Raw genomic sequence first — 21,756 nt, 5'->3', positions numbered from 1 at the left:
TATGAGATTTCAGCTAAGCCATAACCAGAAGCTTCATCTTGCCAGAAATCCCCAAGCATAGTCCTGGTTCGGGACTTGCTTTTGAACTTGACACCTTCTCGCCGGGATGATCAATATTTGTTTATTTGGGAGGATTCTACCTATAGACAAATATTTGGTGATTGGTAACAGCGGAAGCCATTCCACGGGCCCTTGCTTTTCCTCCTTGGTGGGGTATATAAATGCCACCCGCTTTTCGTGAGACAGACGGAGGAGAAGGTGACGGAGACGAGACTTTCTACGCAATCTAGGTAAGAAAGGTCCACGTGCACTCACCGCAAGAGAGGCAGATTGTCACTCAGGGCTGGAAAAAATATTCCTCAGCCGTGCTAAGTGGAAGAATTCCACTTGCTTAATTGTGATAATTTGGTATGGCATTAGAGGGGGGGCATTCCAGACTTGCATAATACAAAGATACGGTACCCCCAGGGGTCATCTTGTCTGACCCGCTCTGGAACAGCAGAAAGGAAGCCTGCCTCTTCTCCTCCTCCTTCCTCTCTCTTCTGTTTCTTAACACACCAATGCCATCCTTCTCAACAGGTCCGAGGACAGAAGATGTTTCCTGTTTTGGCCCTTGCCATCTTCTGCGGCCTCCTGGCCCAGAACACCCAAGGATATGCCAGCCCTCAGGCCATTGTCAACCTTGGACCAGAAATGCTTCAGCGCCGTAAGTCAAGGGTTTGCTCAAAGGGCTCTGGGGCTCTTCCCTGACCCTGCCTGGCGCTGCTTCCCTTTCTTCATTGAGCCAGACGGCACGTGGATGCTCTGAACATTGCAATCCAACGCCTGTTTTCTCTCCTCATGTACAAGCCTCAGCCGATACAAGTCTGCGCCCCTTAACCCTCAGCTTCCAAGCAGGAACTAAGAAGTGCCTGAGCCACTGCCTCCATTCATATTGAGGAATTGGCTGCATTTATTAGGAAAAGGAGGGACGCGGGTGGCACTGTGGGTTAAACCACAGAGCCTAGGACTTGCCGATCAGAAGGTTGGCGGTTCGAATCCCCACGACGGGGTGAGCTCCCGTTGCTCGGTCCCTGCTCCTGCCCACCTAACAGTTCGAAAGCACGTCAAAGTGCAAGTAGATAAATAGGTACCACTCCGGTGGGCAGGTAAACGGCGTTTCCATGCGCTGCTCTGGTTCGTCAGAAGTGGCTTAGTCATGCTGGCTACATGACCCGGAAGCTGTACGCCGGCTCCCTCGGCCAATAAAGCGAGATGAGTGCCGCAACCCCAGAGTCGTCTGCGACTGGACCTAATGGTCAGGGGTCCCTTTACCTTTTTACCTTTATTAGGAAAAGAACTTCCTTCTTTTGTGTTGTATACCTGACTGTTGGCTGTAGACATAATTTTCATATAAGCAACGATGGTTAAATTGTCCCTTCCTTCTCCTTTTTAAACTGCTTGGTCTACACAAGAGGGTGGCGTTCCCCTCTCTAAAAAGTTTGGCAACTGCCGCTCTAGTTCTCAAGCCCACGAGCAGAATAGTCCCTCTGACCCCATCAATCTCTAACCTGCCCTTTTCACATTGGGTTTCAGTGATTTCCCATCGGTTGGACAGCCAGGCTTTGGTCGGCCGTCTCCAGAATTTGCCCCTCCAGAGCATCTTGCAAGGCGGTTCCGGCGGATTGCTGGGCCTGGGAAACCTCCCTGTCCTCGGAGGCCTGGTGGACGGGCTTCTGGGCAACATCTTGGGGTGAGCTGTGGGATGTGACAGCCGGAATCTGGAGTGCGCTACTGAAAAAAGACAGCTTAAAAGGTTGCACCTTCTCTGCAAGGTCCAGAGTTGGGCAACAGGAGAACAGGCCTTTTCTGTGGTGGCTCCCCATGTGTGGATGCTCTGCCCAGAGAAACTTGTCTGGCACTGTCCTTGAGGCACCAGGCAAAAGCATAATTCTTTACCCAGGACTGCAACCATTAAATACCGTATTTTTTGCTCTATAAGACTCATTTTTCCCCTCCTAAAAAGTAAGGGGAAATGTGTGTGCATCTTATAAAGCGAATGCAGGCTGCGCAACTATTACAGAAGCCAGAACAGCAAGAGGGATCGCTGCTTTCACTGCGCAGCGATCCCTCTTGCTGTTCTGGCTTCTGAGATTCAGAATATTTTTTTTCTTGTTTTCCTCCTCCAAAAACTAGGTGTGTCTTGTGGTCTGGTGCGTCTTATAGAGCGAAAAATATGGTAATCTATGCTCTGTTAAAGCTGGGGACACGGGGGACCGGTGTTATGATTTTATTATTATGCTGTCTGTTATTACGCTGTTTATTATGCTTTATTTCTGTGCTCCGTAAAATACGTTCTAAATGTTCTGCCCTTGCCATTCTGAACAGGGTGAAGATTAGAAACATAGAGCTTCTCCGACTCGACATCCGTTTGGATGAGGTAGCAAAGCACATTATTGTGACCGTCCCAGCAGATGTGGAGATTGAAATAAATCTGTGAGTTCTTAAAGGGTGGCTGGGTGGAACAGGACACAGTCGGGCTAATAGGGGAGCCTGGATTCCAAAAAACACTGTAAAATCAGTGCATTCCAACACAGAAAGGTTTGCGGATTCCGTCCCTTGTTGTTGTTGTTTAGTCGTTTAGTAGTGTCCGACTCTTCATGACCCCCTGGACCAGAGCACGCCAGGCACTTCTGTCTTCCACTGTCTTCCGCTGTCTCTCTCACCCCCCTATGTGGAAAGATAAGAGGGACAGTATGCCCCCCCCCACCCAATGTTTTCCCCACCACAAGTGAAAAACAGTAGAGGCAGAGCGAAGGAGTCTGGGATGTTGTTGTTGTTTAGTCCTTTAGTCATGTCCGACTCTTCGTGACCCCCTGGACCAGGGCACGCCAGGCACTCCTGTCTTCCACTGCCTCCCGCAGTTTGGTCAAACTCATGTTGGTCGCTTCTGTAACACTGTCCCACCATCTCATCCTCTGTCATCCCCTTCTCCTTGTACCCTCTATCTTTCCCAACATCAGGGTCTTTTCCAGGGAGTCTTCTCTTCTCATGAGGTGGCCAAAGTATTGGAGCCTCAGCTTCAGGATCTGTCCTTCCAGTGAGCACTCAGGGCTGATTTCCTTCAGAATGGATAGGTTTGATCTTCTTGCAGTCCATAGGACTCTCAAGAGTCTCCTCCAGCACCAGAATTCAAAAGCATCCATTCTTCGGCGATCAGCCTTCTTTATGGTCCAGCTCTCACTTCTCACTTCCGTACATCACTAATTCCGTCCCTAAGACCTTGCAAAGCCCCCATCACCAAGGATGAAGAGTAACCTACGTAGCTGCCGAGTACCATTGACCCACCTAGCTTAGTATTGTCTACACTGACTGGCAGCAGCAATGGCTCTCCAGGTTGCAGACAGCGGCTGCCTCCCAGGCCTACCTGGATTGAGACTTCTGCATGCGAAGCAGGTGTTCCACCATGGAGCTACCCTTTGGGTCACAAGCCAAAAGAAGCAAGCCAAGTTTGCTCTGGAGGACACAGTTGTACCAGGAGAAGGTCTCCCAATTGTGCTGCAAGGGAAACGGTGTGCTTTGTCAAATGTCTAGATTTTAGAGAATCTTAGTAGAGTTGGAAGGTACCCAAGGGTCATCTAGACCAACCCCCACAAAGCAGTAATTGCAACAAGAGCATTCCTGACAGATGGCCATTGGAGGTGGTGTCTTACCTAAAGTATGTATTAACGCCCCTTTCCTTCCTCGTTTTTAGGCCGCTCAATCTAGGCAGGCTCCTTCACGTCAAGCTGTACCTGGACATCCAGATTGCAGTTCGAATCCTGACAGACCCAGTGAGCGGCCATGTGAAACTGGTTGTTGGAAATTGCCACAATAACCCTGGCCACCTTAGAATCACCCTCCTCAACAAGTGAGTATGGAGTCATAGAACTGGATAGATGCCAATCCTTTTGGATCAAGAAGGAGACTGTGAGGAAAGCCGGTGGCCTTCAAGATAACAAAAATGTTGAGCTGGAAGGGTCCTCTCGTTCGGCCCCCTGCAATGCAGGAATCAAGGACTCCTCTGTTCCTTTCTGCATCAGTTGCCTTAGATCATGAGTAGGCAAACTAAGGCCCGGTGACTGGATCTGGCCCACATACGGTCCAGGAATCAGCGTGTTTTTACATGAGTAGAATGTGTCCTTTTATTTAAAATGCATCTCTTGGTTATTTGTGGGGCATAGGAATAGTTCTTATTTTTTCCAAAATATAGTCTGGCCCCCCACAAGGTCTGCGGGTCAGTGGACTGGCCCCCTGCTGAAAAAGTTTGCTGACCCCTGCCTTAGATAGCCACTCCTTTCTGCCTAACAGTAGAGCCGGCGCTGTTCTGTCCCTGCCACTCCCCACCTATTGCAGGGCAAATATGACCATGGGGGGGGGGTCCCTGCTGAACTCTCACACAGGCTCCTTGGGCAGTGCAGAATCCCAACCACACAGGCTCCCTACCGCAGATGTTTGCAGAGGGCTGTGGGGACTGACCCCCTGGTGTGACAGAGGGGTGAGAGCAGCGCACATGTCCCTGCCCTGACACGTTCTCCCTTTGTTCCAGGAAAGGACCTCTTCTCCAGACCGTCAATAACCTCCTGCGAGCAGTGACCGACATTCTGGAAAAGACGGTTCCCCATCTGCTGCAGAAAGAGGTGAGTCGTGCGCGGCTTCCTTCTGGTCTGCTTGCGGGGCACAAAGGCCAGTGGTCCTCCTGGGGTCTGGCCTGCTGAGATGCTCCTGAACTGCGCATGAGAGCAACACGCATGCAGACACGCTCCATTGTGAGCCCCTGAGCATGGCTGTTCTCCCTTGTCAATCACCTGAGTGGTTTTCTCCCCCCCCCTTTCTTTTTTTGGCAGCTCTGCCCACTTGTCAACATGCTTCTAGAAGATGTGCTGAATTTGCTGCAAGGTGAGAATCTTCCCCAGGGTTCCTCTGCATTTGTCTCCCTTTCTGTCTTTCCTTATCCCCAAGCACTTCTGCTCGAAAGTGTTGTGGAAGACAGAGGCCACAGCCACATAATAATAATAATAATAATAATAATAATAATAATAATAATTTATACCCCGCCCATCTGGCTGGGCCCCCCCTGCCACTCTGGGCGGCTTCCAATAAAATATTAAAATACAAAACCTATTAAACATTAAAAGCTTCCCTAAACAGGACTGCTTTCAGATGTCTTCTAAAAGTCTGGTACTTGTTCTTCTCTTTGACATCTAGTGGGAGGGCGTTCCACAGGGAGGGTGCCACTGCCAAGAAGGCCCTCTGCCTGGCTCCCTGTAACTTGGCTTCGGTCCAGTATCCCTGAAGGAGTGTCTCCACCTCCATCGTTCTTCCCAGACACTGAGGTCCAGCGCTGAGGGCCTTCTGGTGGTTCTCTCGCTGCGAGAGGCAAAGCTACGGGGAACCAGGCAGGGGGCCTTCTTGGTAGTGGCACTGTTTAGGGAAGCTCTGTAGCAGTAGCTCTGTTTAGGGAAGTTTTTAATACAGTGGTACCTTGGATTAAGTATTTAATTTGTTCTGGAGGTCCGTTCTTAACCTGAAACTGTTCTTAACCTGAAGCACCACTTTAGCTAATGGGGCCTCCTGCTGCCGCCGTGCAATTTCTGTTCTCATCCTGAAGCAAAGTTCTTAACCCGAGGTAATATTTCTGGGTTAACAGAGTCTGTAACCTGAAGCATCTGTAACCCGAGGTACCACTGTATTTAATGCTGTATTGTGTTTTACACTTGATTGGGAGTCACCCAGAGTGGCTGGGGAAACTCAGCCAGATGGGTGGGGTAAAAATAATAGATGTTGTTGTTGTTGTTGAACAACAGAGCAGGCAGCAACAAGAAACTCTGGACTCCATCCACACACTGAGAAATTGGTTCGCTTCCACCAGCCTTGCCTGCATTGTATCCCCCCCCCCCAGCCCTCCCCTGTGTTGACGATTTCTCCCTCTGCCCTTCTCCCCCAGGCTCCTCGTCCTCCTATGTGCACGGAGACATGATCCAGCTGCGACCCTCATCCACCTCTCTCCGCAACGGAGTCATGCAAATTGGCTATGAAGTAAATCAGGGCTGGTTACTGCCGGCGGCGGGGAGGCCAGGAGTGTCTCGCCAGGAGGGGTCCAGGAGGTGGCCCTCAATGCAGTTCTCCCTCTGGGACCTTTGCTTTTTCCTCCATGTTGCTTTGTTAATCTATATCTTTTGAATCATAAAAAAATGTAATGCCCTTTGGGGATTTGAGCCCTGATCTCCTTGGCCCATGTTCAATGCAGGATGCGGGTTATGCTGGCCTCAATCTAACTAGTTGTAGCTGTCACTCAGCCACTTTGATTGGCATAACTGGCGCTGTTAGAGGTGCTGTGTAAGACCCTTTCCACATGGGTAAGAACTCAATCTTTCAGCGTAGCCGCACCTACACTTTGGAACTCCCTTCCTATTGATGCCAGACAGGCACTTTCACTGTACATTTTTGGGTGCCTGCTAAAAACATTCTTGGGGACGCGGGTGGCGCTGTGGGTTAAACCACAGAGCCTAGGGCTTGCCGATCAGAAGGTTGGTGGTTTGAATCCCTGTGACGGGGTGAGCTCCAGTTGCTCGGTCCCAGCTCCTGCCCACCTAGCAGTTCGAAAGCACGTCAAAGTGCAAGTAGATAAATAGGTACCACTCCAGCGGGAAGGTAAATGGCGTTTCTGTGCGCTGCTCTGGTTCACCAGAAGCGGCTTAGTCATGCTGGCCACATGACCTGGGAGCTGTACGCCGGCTCCCTCGGCCAGTAAAGCGAGATGAGCACCGCAACCCCAGAGTCGGCCACGACTGGACCTAATGGTCAGGGGTCCCTTTACCTTTACCTAGAAACATTCTTGTTTAGACAAGCCTGCCCAGAAAGGAAACTTAAGTCTACTGTTGTTTTAACTTTCCAAAAACCTTAAATTATCATTGTTCGTTTTCTTATTGTTTTACTTTTTCTGCAGTCAAACAGTGCGTAATTTTTTAATGAAATGAATGCATAAAATAAACCTCTCTGCCCTGCCTTCTCTGTTGGAGACAGTGTGCCTCTCAATGCCCATTGTGGGAATCACAAGTGGGGAGAGTCTGGCTGTTGCACTAAGAACCTAAGAAGGGCTGGTTGCTGGATCAGGCCAATGGGAGCCCATCTAGCCCAGGATCCTGTTCTCACAGGGGCCAACCGTATGCCTCAAAAGGAAAACCGCAAGCAGGATCTGTGCGTAAGAGTAACACTCTCCCTTACCTTCTGAATGCCATTCAGAAGCATTCCTGGAAAGCTTGCATTGCTGCAAAAGTTGGGGTCCCTTCTACACCTGCTGGCAATTTATAACCATGTATAGAATGCCCAAATTTGGAGAATGAACTTGCAATTCATGTGTCGGGGTTAGGCCCCTTGGACTGGGCTCAGATAGATCCTGTTTGGTCTTCTGTCTTGTCTTTCCTTTCTAGGGCACGGTCCGCCTGCCTGGAGGGCAGAACTACATCGTCCCCTCTGGCACCGCCCCCCTTCCCCATGCGCCCCTGGGCGACGCTCCCATGAACATGCTCCTCAGCGACCACCTGCTGAGCGCGATGCTCAGAGCTTTCTTGACTCCAAGGGCTATAAACATCCACAGTCCACAGGAGGTATGAGTTCATTTTAGCATTTCAACATTTTAAACGCATTGCAGTCATACCTTGGAAGTCAATGGAATCCGTTCCGGAAGTCCGTTCGACTTCCAAAATGTTTGCTTGGCTTTTTCAGCCACACAGGTTATAGCAAGCAATTGTGAAATATACTCGGAGTCAAGAGTGGATTTCATGCTCTTTATTCAGCTTATAGTGGTGAGGAGGAATGGAAGTTCCCCCAGAATGTCTGCTTTATATACATTATTTACACAATGGGCCCCACGTGATTGGTTAATTCCAGGATTAACCTGTAGGCCAATCAGGTTGCGGATTCACTTCCACCTGGAGCTGGATTGGGTGTCTCCTGTGGACCAATCAGACTGCTGCATTCTGGACCGTATTGTTCTAGGACCAATCAGACTGCCGCCTTTTGGATCCTATTCAACTCAGTACATAACTGAAGAGTTATGTAAAATGCAGAAGAGCTAGGGGTAAACCAATGGAGGAAAAAACTGAATAATATTATAATTTTAGAATACCTAACTATGAAGAAACATAGAATGAAAGGATTTAAGGTCAGTGAGAAAGAGAAGGGTTGGTTTGAGAAGATATTGAATTATTTGGGTAGGTTTGAACAATTTGGGGCAATTAAAATGTTAAAAGTTCAATAAACGTTGTGGAAGGAGAAGTGTTAAGATATATAGAAGTGTACATATGGTTGATTTGAATATTTTATTATTGAATATTATTGAATATGTATATTATTAAATATGTATATTATTGAATATGTATACCCAATGTATCAGCCGCCTGACACTATTTGTGTTTTGGTGGTTGGTAAAAAATAAAATATTAAGGAAAAAAAGTTTGAAAACCAAATCGCGGCTTCTGATTGGCTGCAGGAAGCCCCTGCAGCCGATTGGAAGCCATGGAAGCCCCGTCAGTTGTTTGGGTTCCAAAAGAGCATTTGCAAACCAGAACAATCACTTCCAGGTTTGCCAAAACGTCCGAGTTTCAGGGCGTTCGGGATCCAAGATACAACTGTATTGGGAAACAGGTGTTGATGGAGAGCTTGAAGACACCTCAAATCTTAAGTCCTTTCAAGGCAGAGATTTGGGTGCAACTTTGCCAAATTCACTACTGAATCTCAACGTAATCCAATCTTTGTGTGTTGCATGGCAAGTCGAAATTGATCAGTATTTCCCAGACAAAGGTGTGAATCACCTACTTCTGCTTCTCCCATGGCAAGGAAGCGCAAGTCCAAGCAGCTTTCCAGGCATGGATCCGAGTGGTTTTGCTTTCCCCCACTTCTTTCCCCCAAACAACCCAAACTTTAGCACCAAATTGGAGCAAACGACAATCTGGAGAAAACCTAATTGATGTTTGCCCCAATTCAGCGCTAAAAATTAGGTTTTCCCAGGGGAAAGCAGTGGGGGAAATGGAAGCATGGATGAAGCCCCAGAATGCAGCTCCCACTCATCTCAAGCCTATACATGCTGACAATTGTGTATTTTAAGGGAGAATGCCTTCAAACTACCAATTTAGCTTATTAGTCGCCCTTGTTTTTGCCAATGCCACCCAAAGGGACTTACAACAATAAATATATAACATACATTAAAACTATTGCTATGGGGCCAAGTTCAAGGTGATACGTATAGAGCCCTTACAACAACTTGGGACCACTTTACCTACGAGATCGCTTTGCCCCATATGCTCCCATTTGATCACTTCAATCCGGGGAGAATAGGCCCTATTATGGGTGCCACATCAATTCTTGTTACGTGTTATCTTAAAATATTCGTCCCATCCCCCAAAATAAAAGCGAGTTCCCTCGTCTGGGTTAATCTTTGCTTTGAAGGAGAAAAACCGAGAATATAAACTCTTTCTTCTTCTTTCCGTTTCTTCAAAGATTACTGCATTCAGTCAACAGATGCCAGCTCTGTCTGGTTTTAAGGTCAGTATTTTTTAAGATCCATCATTTCGAGCCTCCCTCTGCCAATAAATGATGTATGTATGCATGTATATGCATATTATTACTTCTACTGTGGCAGGACCTTTGGAACTCCCCGCCAATTGACACCAATCAGGTTTTTTTTTTGGTGTTTTTTTGGCAATACCTATCCAGATGCAAAGCGGCAAGGATTGTAATCTGTATGTAGTTTATTTGCTGATCTTAATTACTATTTGCATGTTTTAAATAGCTGCTTTTAACCGTTTTGCAGGTCCTTTTACTGCTTTGTTTGCAACCAAGTGGTATAAAAATGTTATGAAATCAATCAATCAATCAATCAATCAAATACTCTGCAGGGCTTGATGCATAGTCATAATATTTATGGAGCGAAGTGCTAAGTGGGAGTCTCTTCAAAGCCTAAGTGTGCTTCATGTCCTGGATCCTTGTAGGGCGCAATACGGGCCTTGCAGGTCTCCTACGGGGCTCCTGTCCTCGCCCTGACCGTGGGAAGGATCGAGGTGAAGCAGAATATCGACGTCAAGGTGTACAGCGGCCGGCATCTCTTCACTGTCCGTGCTGTAAGTAGCTGGGACACCAAAATATAATAATAATAATAATAATAATAATAATAATAATAATAATAATAATAATAATAAAATTTATTTATACCCTGCCCTCCCTGGACAGAGCCGGGCTCAGGGCAGCTAACACCAATAAAATCACAGTAAAAACATAATAGGGGAAGGGGGGAGAACGCCCGCAACCCCACCTCCTCCATAGGGCGGAAGTAGTTTTGCAAAAAGCCCACCTGGATCAGACCAAAGGGACTGTGTAGCTCAGCATACTGTTTCTCCCAGAGGCCACAGAGATGCTCCCATGAAACCCCGAAGCAGAGCATCCCAGGAATTCCCCTTTCCCCCAAGGTTCAGTTCAGAATGCAGCAGCATTTCAAGTTAACAGCAATCTTCTTTTCAATCACAGATGGTGACTTCGCTTGGTGCTGTTTCTGTGGCCGGAGGGAGCCTGAGACTCACTCTTCACCTTGAAGGGTAAAGAACCCCCCCCCCCATTTAATTTGCAACACAGGAACATAAAAAGAGCCTGCGCTGTTGAAGGAAGCTCAGATCAGTCACATTACCGTGCAATATTGGGGGTACCTTGAAATCAGCCGCCCTGCTCTCCCTCACGCAAAGAGCGATATATTGCTGTGTATTGCCGGGTCAAAAGCGTGACAGTGGTACCTCTGGTTGCGAACGGGTTCCGTTCCAGAGCCCCGTTCACAACAGGAGCAGAACGCAACCCGCGTCTGCACGCCTGCGCAGGCGCGGGTCGCGATTCACCACTTCTGCACATGTGCGTGACATCATTTTGAGCGCATGCACGAGCTGCGAAACCCAGAAGTAACCCATTCCGGTACTTCAGGGTCTCTGCGGGACACAACCTGAAAACACTCAACCTGAAGCAAACGCAACACAAGGTATGGCTGTATTGCGTTATGTGATTTCAAAAGTGATATTGGCCAATATATTGAAAAACCGCACAGCACTAAAACAGACCATACAATTTGTGATATTACCATGCCAAAATGGGGGGGGGGATAGTTGGGGGGAGGCAAGGGATGGGGCCGCGGACCCACCTGCGGACCCCTAATTGGGAACCACTGCTCCAAAGCAACATGAGAGGCTAGAAGGGGAATGGGACTTGGGGGGGGTGGAAATCCACTCTGACTCCTGCAGGAGCCTCTCCCTGGAGGCCAGCTCCCTCTGCAGCCAGAAGGAATTGTTGGGATGCGTCCAAGGGAATGGGGGCAATTGGCAGGCCCACAGCTGTCTCCAGCCCACCGACTGGCAGCCAGGCGATCTCCAGTCCTTGGATCAGCATGTAAACTGCAAGTTGAGCAAGCCAGTAGAGAAAATAACTTTGCAACAGAAGGGCAGAGAGAGGCTGTGTGAAGCGTATTTACAGGCATTTTATTCAGCATCAGGACAAAGGGGAAAACATGTCTTCTCCCCTTCGTGTCCAAGCAAAAGGGCATAAGCAAAAGCTATGCACAAGACAGAAGTTCCCAGCAAGCTGTGCTAGAGAGTAAACAGACATGTGACAGTCAACAATCCACACATCTGTTTTAAGGTGGAATGGAACATCAATATCCTAACTGGAATATCATCATAGAATTGTAGATTTGGACTAGTTGGTTTAAATACAACATTTCAGGTTGTTGCTCAGATGCAACAGAGCCGTTCCTTAGCAAAGAGAAAATTTGGCCAAAACACGTGGTTTTTTTGTGTGGTTTTTAAAAAAAATCTCCTGTTTTATTGTTTCTTTTCAGGATTGACAATCTCTCCTTGATCAATTCTTCAGTTGGAAACTTTGATGTAAGTAGCATATCCCAAGAAAGCAGTGGCTAAGCCTGTAAACTAGGAAAGTCCCCATTCAAATCTTACCTCAGCCCCAAGCTTAGTAAACCTCCAGTTTCCCATTCCAATTGTGCCTCCTACAAATAGGCTGGGGGATGTTGGGGGTTCACTTTTGCTCAGCTCTAGAGGAGAGCTGTCCTGTTCTGTGCAAGGGAAAAGGAAATTCCCTTTGGGGGTTCAAGGGCAGAGGCTCAGACAAGATTCCTGGTTAGCCAGACTTTATTCAGTAACACATTACAGGGTGGAATAGACTCATATAAAAAACGCCGTGAAAATGCTTTTTTAAAAAAACGTTTTGAAAAATATATTGAATTTGCCATAGCTCACCATCACCATCTAGTGGCACATTTGTATAATGCACATCAAAAAGGTAAAGGGGCCCCTGACCATTAGGTCCAGTCGTGGCCGACTCTGGGGTTGCGGCGCTCATCTCGCTTTATTGGCCGGGGGAGCCGGCGTACAGCTTCCGGGTCATGTGGCCAGCAGGACTAAGCCGCTTCTGGTGAACCAGAGCAGCACACGGAAACACTGTTTACCTTCCCGCCGGAGCGGTACCTATTTATCTACTTGCACTTTGATGTGCTTTCGAACAGATAGGTGGGCAAGAGCAGGGACCGAGCAACGGGAGCTCACCCTGTTGCGGGGATTCGAACTGCCAACCTTCTGATTAGCAAGTCCTAGGCTCTGTGGTTTAACCCACAGCGCCACCCAGGTCCCATAATGCACATTACAACACACTTTAAACATTTTATTTGCAGCTGTATAGCTGAGTCTCAGGACAGAGTCGAAACAGTCTGCAAGAGCTTTCCATTGTGACACATTATATTGGAGGGAGTGTCACCTAGGTTGTTCCATCTTTTCCCCAACCATCTCTCATCCAACCACAGTCCTTTTTATTTTTACTGTACATGCAGAGCCCTCCTTGCTCCTGAACTGGAGCAGATTTTCACTCCCAGCTTTGGGCACCTCCTAAACTGGTTCTTGCTGTGGTCCAGTCGCTCCCTTGTGTACATGAAGCTGGCCTCACTGATAATTCTTTTTTGCAGAAATTCTACCTCACAGGACACCCCTTTGCAGAGGGTGTGTGTGCCCTTTGCAGGTTGGAGGGGTTGTGTTTAAAATAACGTGGTTTGTTTGTTTTTTGAACAACTTAAGAACTGCTTCCCAGCAGTGAATAATAATAAACATACATTAAAACCGTTCTATCCATCCATGCAAATGTTTGGAAATGCTTTTCGACATTTAAATCGAGCATCTCTAGAAACACCAGCGTGATTCAGCAGCGCAGCAGCAAAGTTGTGATGGAGATGAAAACTTGCTTCCCAATTAACTGAGGGACCTTTTTCCCCCTGTTGTTGTCATCATCTGACCTCCCCTGTTTTGCTTTCTGAAATATACTCAGAGTCGAGAGTGGATTTCGTGCTCTTTATTCAGCTCATAGTGGTGAGGAGGAATGGAAGTTCCCCCGAAATATCTGCTTTATATACATTATTTACACAATGGGCCCCACGTGATTGGCTAATTCCGGGATTCTCCTGTAAGCCAATCGGTTGCAGATTCACTTCTACCTGGAGTTGGATAGGGTGGCTCCTGTGGACCAATCAGACTGCTGCATTCCGAATCCTATTGTTCTAGGACCAATCAGACTGCTGCAATTTGGATCCTATTCAACTCAGTACATAACACTTTCTTTCCTTCATTTGTGTTTCAGGTGCAGCACCTGACAAGCGCAATTTCACACCTGGTGTCTGGCTTCCTTTTACCACATCAGAACCGTAAGGAAGAGCGGTGGCAGGTCGGGAGGTTGGGAGGCAAAATACACTGCACAGGGTCCAGCGATCAGCTTCCCTGTCTTGCTGCTGGGGCCTGGCCACCCAGGGGGGGTCGTTCACTGGACTGTTGCATGATGTCCACAGCCATGGAAAACATGAAGTCCAAAGCCATGGAAAACATGATCCCTATGCGCAAAGACAGCTGTGCACATAATAATAATTTTTTTTTTAAAAAAAATTATTTATACCCCGCCCTCCCCAGCCAGAACTGGGCTCAGGGCAGCTAACACCAGTAAAATTACAGTAAAAACATAATAGGGAATAGAAGGGGGGGGAATTAAAATACAGGTTAAAATGCAATTTAAAATGCAGCCTCATTTTAATAGTAGCCCATAGATCAAGACCAAGAAGGGGAGGGAAACATAAGGGTCAGACCGAGTCCAAATCTAACCTCCTTGAGGCTCGGGACCTCCAAAGTGTTGTCATTTGTGGACCTTAAGGTCCTCCGTGGAACATACCAGGAGAGGCGGTCCCGTAGGTACGTGGATCCTAGGCGGCATAGGGCTTTAAAGTCCAATGCTGTCAGGTGAAAAGTCTCCAGAGCAGGGCAGGGATATCCAACTGTTTTCTGGACGGGCTTCCGGAATTGCATTGTATGAACTTGCCTGATCCAACACTTCTGGACTCAAGTGCAGATTGGAATATCCCACCACTTTCTCCCAGGAAAACCTGCTCTTTACTGCCAAATTAGAGCAAACATCAGTCAGTTTTTCTGTGCATTGATGTTTGTTCCGATTCAGTGCTAAAGAGTGGGGTTTGCCAGGAAAGTGGACGGGCAAAGGCAACACCACTCAGAAAATTGCTTGGCCCTCTGCTTTCTAGGCAAGGGACTAGCAGAAGTGAGGAGGAGCCCTTAGTTAGTCTCCAGATTCGGCACCAACTGAATGTTGTGCTGCAATTCCTGGCTCAAAATGTGCTTGAAATGCGTCCAGAAATACATACATTGCCAGAAAAATATTTTCGCAGACTTAAATTTATTTATTTTTTTGCAGATGAATGCACAGACAGTAGTCTTATGAAGAAACACACATGGATATATGACTATACTGTATATATAATTAATTAATCAATATAATAAATATAAAAATGGTGCAGAGGAGTAATAGATTGATCTGCCCGTCCCCCCATTCTCCTGTCTCTTTCCTTGGGGTGTTGACCTTTTGATCAGGTTGCCTGTTAAATCATTCTGATTAAAAATAATAATTATCACAGTGCCCCTGGCTGTTCAGTCACATTATTTGGCAGATCTGTGGCCCTGCTAGCAAAGGTTTATTTATTTCATGAAATTTTCACATTGCTTGATGGTACCAAAACAGACAGACAGACAGACAGACAGACAGACAGCTCACCCTGTGTCCAATGCAATGTGTGAAAAGGGCAATGGTATCTGTTCTCTTTCCTGTCTTTCTCTTTCAGATTTGCTGGCAGAAGGCTTCCCGTTGCCTCTGGTGCAACAGCTTGGCATTGACCATCTCAACGCTGCCCCTGGCCAGGTAAGGGTGCTCTAGTCCAGTGGTTCCCAAACTTTTCCACCCCCTTGGTTCCATAAACGCCTCCCCTGTGACCCCCCTGCCCTGTAAAAAGCATTATTCAGTGGTTTGCACAACCCACTAAGGAAGATAATAACAGACGAAAATTAGAAACGGCAACAATTATCCATTGACACACACTATATTAAAAACCCAATGGTTCTACTAATTCAAAAAAAAATTGATGAATCGAGTGATGCCAGCTTCTCAAAGTCTGCTAGTCATTTAAACATAGCTGTCAACATCCCCCCTTTTTAAGGGAAATTCCCTTATTCCGAATAGGATTCCTTGCAAGGAAAGGGAAAGTTGACAGCTATGCATTTAAATCTCCAGTGCCTTGTGGAGCAAAATGGCTGTGAGCTGCTCTTGTGAACCCACATGCCATAGCCAAGAAGAAAACAGGCTTGAAATTGTGGCCAGTAATATCCAAGGCAACACGATAACCAAATGCAATGATACAATATCAATAGACACTCTTTATATAATATGAAATATATGAAATCACATAAACAGAAAACTTGTGAATCTCTGAAAGTCACAAAATATGTACTCTTAATGCAATGTATCAGATTCTTATCTGGTGATAAAGCTTTGTTTATGGCGTCCAACGCCGCTGAAGTAGTTCACAAACAGACATTGTGAACAGTGATTCTGGATATACCCACTGATACATTGCTTCGTTCAGAGACTTATAAGACTTGTGATTATTTGGTTTTATGTTTTCAAGAGAATCCATTAAGAGTGCATATTTTGTGATTTTCAGAGATTCACAAGTTTTCTGTTTATGTGATTTCATATATTTCATAGTATATAAAGAGTGTACAGTGGTACCTCGGGTTATATATGCTTCAGGTTACAGACTCCGCTAATCCAGAAATAGTACCTCAGGTTAAGAACTTTGCTTCAGGATGAGAACAGAAATCGTACTCCAGTGGTGCGGCAGCAGCGGAAGGCCCCATTAGCTAAAGTGGTGCTTCAGGTTAAGAACAGTTTCAGGTTAAGTACGGACCTCCGGAATGAATTAAGTACTTAACCCGAGGTACCACTGTATATTGATATCATATCATTGTATTTGGTCATCGTGTTGCCTTGGATATTACTGAATATTGTTTGCAACACAGGGGTTAAATTGTTTGGTTACTTGAAATTATGGCCAGCATTAACGCGACTGTCTTCCTTCTCACAGAACGCTCTTCTGCTCTTCGCTCCCCCCTTGGCTTCCTGAATGTGGGGATCAAGATCCTGACCTGAATCAGAGGGAAGGATCCTGGAACAAGATGGATAATGCTGCTGCTGCTGCTTCCCTTCCCTTCCCCCTTTACGCCTCTGCTTTCGTAGGATTGTAGAATGGGAAGAGACCCCGAGGGTCATCTAGTCCACCCCCTGCAATGCACGGGTCACAACTGAAGCACCCCTGACGGGCAGAGCTTTGGACCTCTGGAGCCTGTGACATCCCTTGGCTCTCTGCTTCAGGGGCTCGAAAACAGCAATGGATCCTTTGCAACGCGGTTTCCGGAGCTAGATTTGCCGCCTGCCATTTGGGAATGGCACAAATGTCAAAGCTAAAAGTGTTGGCACCTGAGTCTTGAGACCACGGGAAATCCCGTAAGGCTGGCATCAAATCCCGCTCTTGGAAAACCTTGCCTTGAATGTTTGTTGTTTGAAAGCAGTGGAGTGTTTGGCCCAGAGTCTTTTTGCAGGGTTCCCTCTGTGAATTGTTAAGATGTTCTGCTTGCTTATCTTGCCTTGATAATAAAACATTTCTCTTCACAACACCACGAAGGTTTCAGAGTCTGCTCTTTTCACAAATCTAGGGCAAAAACCTTCTCCCCTCTTGCGCCAAAGGCAAGACTCCCGAGCTTAGATTTTGAAGCAGCGGGGTCTTCTCTAATAATGGCTTAGCTCCAGAACCTCATTTCCATGTCAGGAACTCACAAAACATGTGGGGCATTGCAGAAGAGGGGATTTGAATATGGTGCCTTTGCTTCAACCGTCAGTGGGCTTAGCTGGGTGGAAGGACAGGTGCTTTGAATGTAGAAGGTCCCAACAGGTTGGGTCTCCAGCACTTCCAGCTAAACGGCTCTCAGGCGAAAGGGCTTGGGGAGACCTCTCTGACCGAGGTCTTGGAGAGTCGCTGCCACACAGAGGGGATGGTGTTGGTTGAGATCAGCCTTCCACAAGTGCTTCTTTCCAAATAAGTGTGTTTTGCACCAGGGCAGCAGGAGAAAACCACATTTTCTTCAGGGTATTGGGACGATGCTGTGATAAGATAAGATAAAATTTTATTTGCATTAGCCAATGGCCATAGCAACAGTAAAACATTACAGTATACGCAGAAAGGGAAATTTGATATAAGAGCACAATTTAAAGTCCTGAATCAGCAGTCAGTTAGTGGCCCTTATTCTGATGGCCCCTGCTATGAACCTAGCAACCTTTGCTGTTATCTACCCATTTTGATCAGATAGAAGAAAGGACATTGTGGCAGTGGTTGAGTGCCCTGGGATGGTTAGTACAAGTGGGGTGATGATCTTGTTCCTCAGGTCTTTGTAGAGAGTACAAGACAGGAGGACGTGTGACGCTGTTTCGGTGCTACCATCTCCGCAGGGGCAAAGACGTTTCGCAGGCAGGATCTTTTGGAATCGACCCTCAAGTACCGCAGATGGCAAAACATCTAGTCTTGCAAGTGTAAAAGCACGTCTGTATTTTGGGATAATAAAAAAATTCCTTCCAGTAGCACCTTAAAGACCAACTAAGTTAGTTCTTGGTATGAGCTTTCGTGTGCATGCACACTTCTTCAGATACACTGAAACAGAAGTTGCCAGATCCTTCTATATAGTGAGAAGGTGGGGAGGGGTATTACTCAGAAGGGTGGTGGGAATGGGAGATTGGCAGATAGCTGAGATGAGCCTGTTGACGACTCTTAACGACTGCAATAGGTCTTACAGGAAAAGGCAAGGGGTGAGAAGGTGAAAAATGGCTTAGTCATGTATAATGACATAAGAATCCAATGTCTTTGTTCAGACCAGGTCTCTCCATGGTTTTAAGTTTGGTAATGAGTTGCAATTCAGCAGTTTCTCTTTCCAGTCTATTTCTGAAATTCCTTTGTAGTAAAACAGCTACTTTGAGATCTTGTATAGAATGTCCTGGGAGATTGAAGTGTTCTCCTACTGGTTTCTCTGTTTTGTGATTCTTGATGTCAGATTTATGTCCGTTTATTCTTTGGCGTAAGGTTTGGCCTGTTTGTCCAATATAGAGAGCTGAAGGACACTGTTGGCATTTGATGGCATACACAATGTTAGACGATGAGCAATTAAATAGTCCCGAGATGGTATGTGTGATGTTGTTGGGGCCAGTAATAGTGTTGTCCGGGTGTATGTGGCAGCAAAGTTGGCATCTGGGTTTATTGCAGGCTCTGGTGCTAGTGTCCGTGTTAAGTCTGGTTGTAGTATTATTGTGGGTTAGGAGTTGTTTAAGATTGGGTGGCTGTCTGTAGGCAGTGAAAGGTCTTCCTCCCAGAGCTTGAGAAAGAGAACTGTCATTGTCCAGGAGAGACAATGGGATAATAAGTTTGTGCAGATATGGGGCCAGAGAATCAAAATGGAGAGGTGGAAAATGAACATACCAAGGGCAGACTATGCTGTGACTTAAGTGAGTTTAAAATGCAAAACTTCAAACAGGCTCCCTTGGGAGGAAGTGGGGATATAAATGGAAATCACAATCATTTGCTGGGTTTTGGAAAACAGGGCTGGCAAACTTGCTTCTTCGTCACAAATGGATGTGATTCCACCCCCACCCCCCACCCCCCAAGGACCTGATTCTTTTACACTATGAAGAATTATAATTGATCATTTGCATATTATATGAGTGTGATGTTCACATTCACCAGGACCGATTGATTTCACAAAGGAACTTGTCTGACCATTTTAGCAGCCTCCTTTGTGAGTGTTCCGTGCAATATGTATACATGACCAAACTTTAGCAGTCACAAAAGCAACATAAGCCCTTCCACCTTCTCCTTGGAAATTTGTGAGTGCATTGTGGAATATCACGCATACAACATGCAACTGTGTGTGTGTGTGTGTGTGTGTATGCGCTGTTTATGTGTTCCCTCCCCCACATAATTCAACATAAAACAGCACAGGCAAATCTAAGAAACACAGAGAGATGTGCTTTGATAATAAAGCAGGGAGATTGGGCAAGGGAGGCCAAGAACACTTCTCCCTTTGTCTCCCTGATCTGTCTTTGATTTCAGCAATCGGTCTTAATCAGCTTCTTATCAAAGACACTTTCCAGCTCCATCCATAAAAAGAAAAATAAATAAAATCTCAGAATAGAATCACAGTGTAGCTGCCACTTAAATGCTTCCAGTTCCTAACACAAACACAATTGACCTTGCTGTTATCTGCATAGACATAGCCCTTCCCAAAAGAAATTAAAGAGTGCCCCCTTTCTGTTGAATTTAAGAACATTGTTTCTGAGCACAATTCAAAGTGTTGGTGCTGACCTTTAAAGCCCTAAGTGGCCTCGGCCCAGTAGACCTGAAGGGGCGTCTCCACTGTAATAAACAGAAATCTGCCCTTATTCCCTTATGGGGGACACAAGAGCCCTTATAGAGTCCTTTGCAGGTTCTCCATCGGTCGGAGAAAAATAACAGAGGCCAACCAGAGAATATTGAGAAGCAAAGCAGCTCGTAAGCCTGATCTTTATTGAACTGTTGCAAGAGGGTACTCCCCTCACACACAGAAAAGGAGGACTCAGAACCAAGGTGTTCCCGCCCTTATATAGACATGTTAAATTGCCCGCCCTGGAGTCCAAGACTACCCCCAGAAACATCATACATACATCACAGAAGGGGCGTAGCTCAAGACCACCTGCCAGACACATCATACCTACATCACAGAAAGGGCGGTCTACAGCAGAAATCTGAGTGCCTTGTTTATCTCCCGTCCTTGTTTATCTCCGGTCTGGCAGGTTACCTGTTAATGCTCACTTGATTGGATACCCTGGGGAGCCTGGCCAGTCTTTTGTAATGATAAATACTTAGTTCCTGAGCCAGGTCACAGGCTCACACCCTATTCATATCTTAAATGTGCCCTTAATACAGGATTTGTGAAGGAAAAGACAATGTGGAGGTTTCCCACTTTGACCTTGCAGAGAAATATTTGAGGCCAATTTGTTAATAATAATAATAATAATAATAATAATAATAATAATAATAATAATAATAATAATTTATTATTTATACCCCGCCCATCTGGCTGGGCCTCCCCAGCCACTCTGGGCGGCTTCCATGGAAACCAAAAATACAGTAAAATATCACATGTTAAAAACTTCCCTAAACAGGGCTGCCTTAAGATGTCTTCTGAATGTCAGGTAGTTGTTTATCGCTTTGACATCTGCTGGAAGGGCGTTCTACAGGGCGGGTGCCACTACCGAGAAGGCCCTCTGCCTGGTTCCCTGTAGCTTTGCTTCTCGCAATGAGGGAACTGCCAGAAGGCCCTCAGAGCTGGACCTCAGCGTCCGGGCTGAACGATGGGGGTGGAGACGCTCCTTCAGGTATACTGGACCAAGGCCATTTAGGGCTTTAAAGGTCAGCACCAACACTTTGAATTGTGCTCGGAAACGTACTGGGAGCCAATGTAGGTCTTTCAAGACCGGTGTTATGTGGTCTCGGCGGCCGCCCCCAGTCACCAGTCTAGCTGCCGCATTCTGGATTAGTTGTAGTTTCCGAGTCACCTTCAGGACTTTTTTTCTGTGGGGTTTCAGACATGTGGTTTATATATTTATGTATGTGTTTGCTTGGTACATTTATGAACATTTATTACATATCTAAGACCTTAAAATTCTTATAACACCACCCTCATCGTTCAGCCCAGACACAGAGGTCCAGCTCCGAGGGCCTTCTGGCAGTTCCCTCCCTGCGAGAAGCGAGGTTACAGGGACAGAGGGCCTTCTCAGTGGAACACCATCACTTCAGGTGTCAAGGAGATAAAGAACTACACAACTTTTAGAAGACCTCTGAAAGCAGTCCTGTATAGGGAAGTCTTTTAACGTGTAATGCTTTCCTATGTTTTTATATATGTTGGAAGCTTTTTCGCCCTGTTCCCTTCCAGCAGCAAAACCCAGCAATAGCTGAGGTCGGGGCTCAGGTGTGAGAGCAGATCGCTTGCAAGTACACAGCTGCATCCCTGGGGAGCGAGGTTACCTGAACATTTGTGTCCAGGGACTTCTGGTGCCAGCAGCAGCAGCAGAGCAGGATCAGTCCTCTCTCTCAGCCTGGTCTGGTGGAGACTCCCAAAAGCAAAAGGGCTTCATCTTTGCAGAACTGCAGCTGACTCCAAGAGGTGAGCAGCAAACGACTAACTTAGCTGCGTGCCCAGCTCTGGTCTCTTGCCTCTGGTGGCAAAGTCCTGGGGG

General features: G+C 46.6%; 2 protein-coding genes across 2 annotated transcripts in view; both read left to right on the top strand.

Annotated features, from left to right (window-relative positions):
* The window catches only part of CCM2L (CCM2 like scaffold protein), an 881,881-nt gene that overhangs the window by 804,149 nt on the left and 55,976 nt on the right, over nucleotides 1-21,756 (top strand). The window lies entirely within an intron of this gene.
* Nucleotides 227-17,117, top strand: LOC310708774 (BPI fold-containing family B member 1-like). Its single transcript, XM_083507577.1, has 16 exons — nucleotides 227-290; nucleotides 580-706; nucleotides 1,576-1,732; nucleotides 2,368-2,475; nucleotides 3,734-3,889; nucleotides 4,568-4,658; nucleotides 4,866-4,917; nucleotides 5,966-6,057; nucleotides 7,452-7,628; nucleotides 9,520-9,564; nucleotides 10,011-10,139; nucleotides 10,543-10,610; nucleotides 11,891-11,936; nucleotides 13,690-13,753; nucleotides 15,227-15,303; nucleotides 16,526-17,117. The coding sequence occupies exons 2-16, from the start codon at nucleotides 595-597 to the stop codon at nucleotides 16,562-16,564; spliced, it is 1,413 nt and encodes a 470-aa protein (XP_083363703.1). The 5' UTR covers nucleotides 227-290; nucleotides 580-594; the 3' UTR covers nucleotides 16,565-17,117.

This window comes from Podarcis liolepis (assembly GCF_965112155.1).
Source record: "Podarcis liolepis genome assembly, chromosome: 6".
NCBI lineage: Eukaryota > Metazoa > Chordata > Lepidosauria > Squamata > Lacertidae > Podarcis > Podarcis liolepis.
Note: the sequence above shows the minus strand (reverse complement) of the source record. Positions and strands in the feature narration are given on the sequence as shown.

Coding starts and splice junctions, on each gene's coding strand:
- LOC310708774 (XM_083507577.1), top strand. CDS start 595: ATGTTTCCTGTTTTGGCCCTTGCCATCTTCTGCGGCCTCCTGGCCCAG. Junction 6,058..7,451: donor TCATGCAAATTGGCTATGAA/GTAAATCAGGGC, acceptor TTTCCTTTCTAG/GGCACGGTCCGCCTGCCTGG. Junction 11,937..13,689: donor CTTCAGTTGGAAACTTTGAT/GTAAGTAGCATA, acceptor TTTGTGTTTCAG/GTGCAGCACCTGACAAGCGC.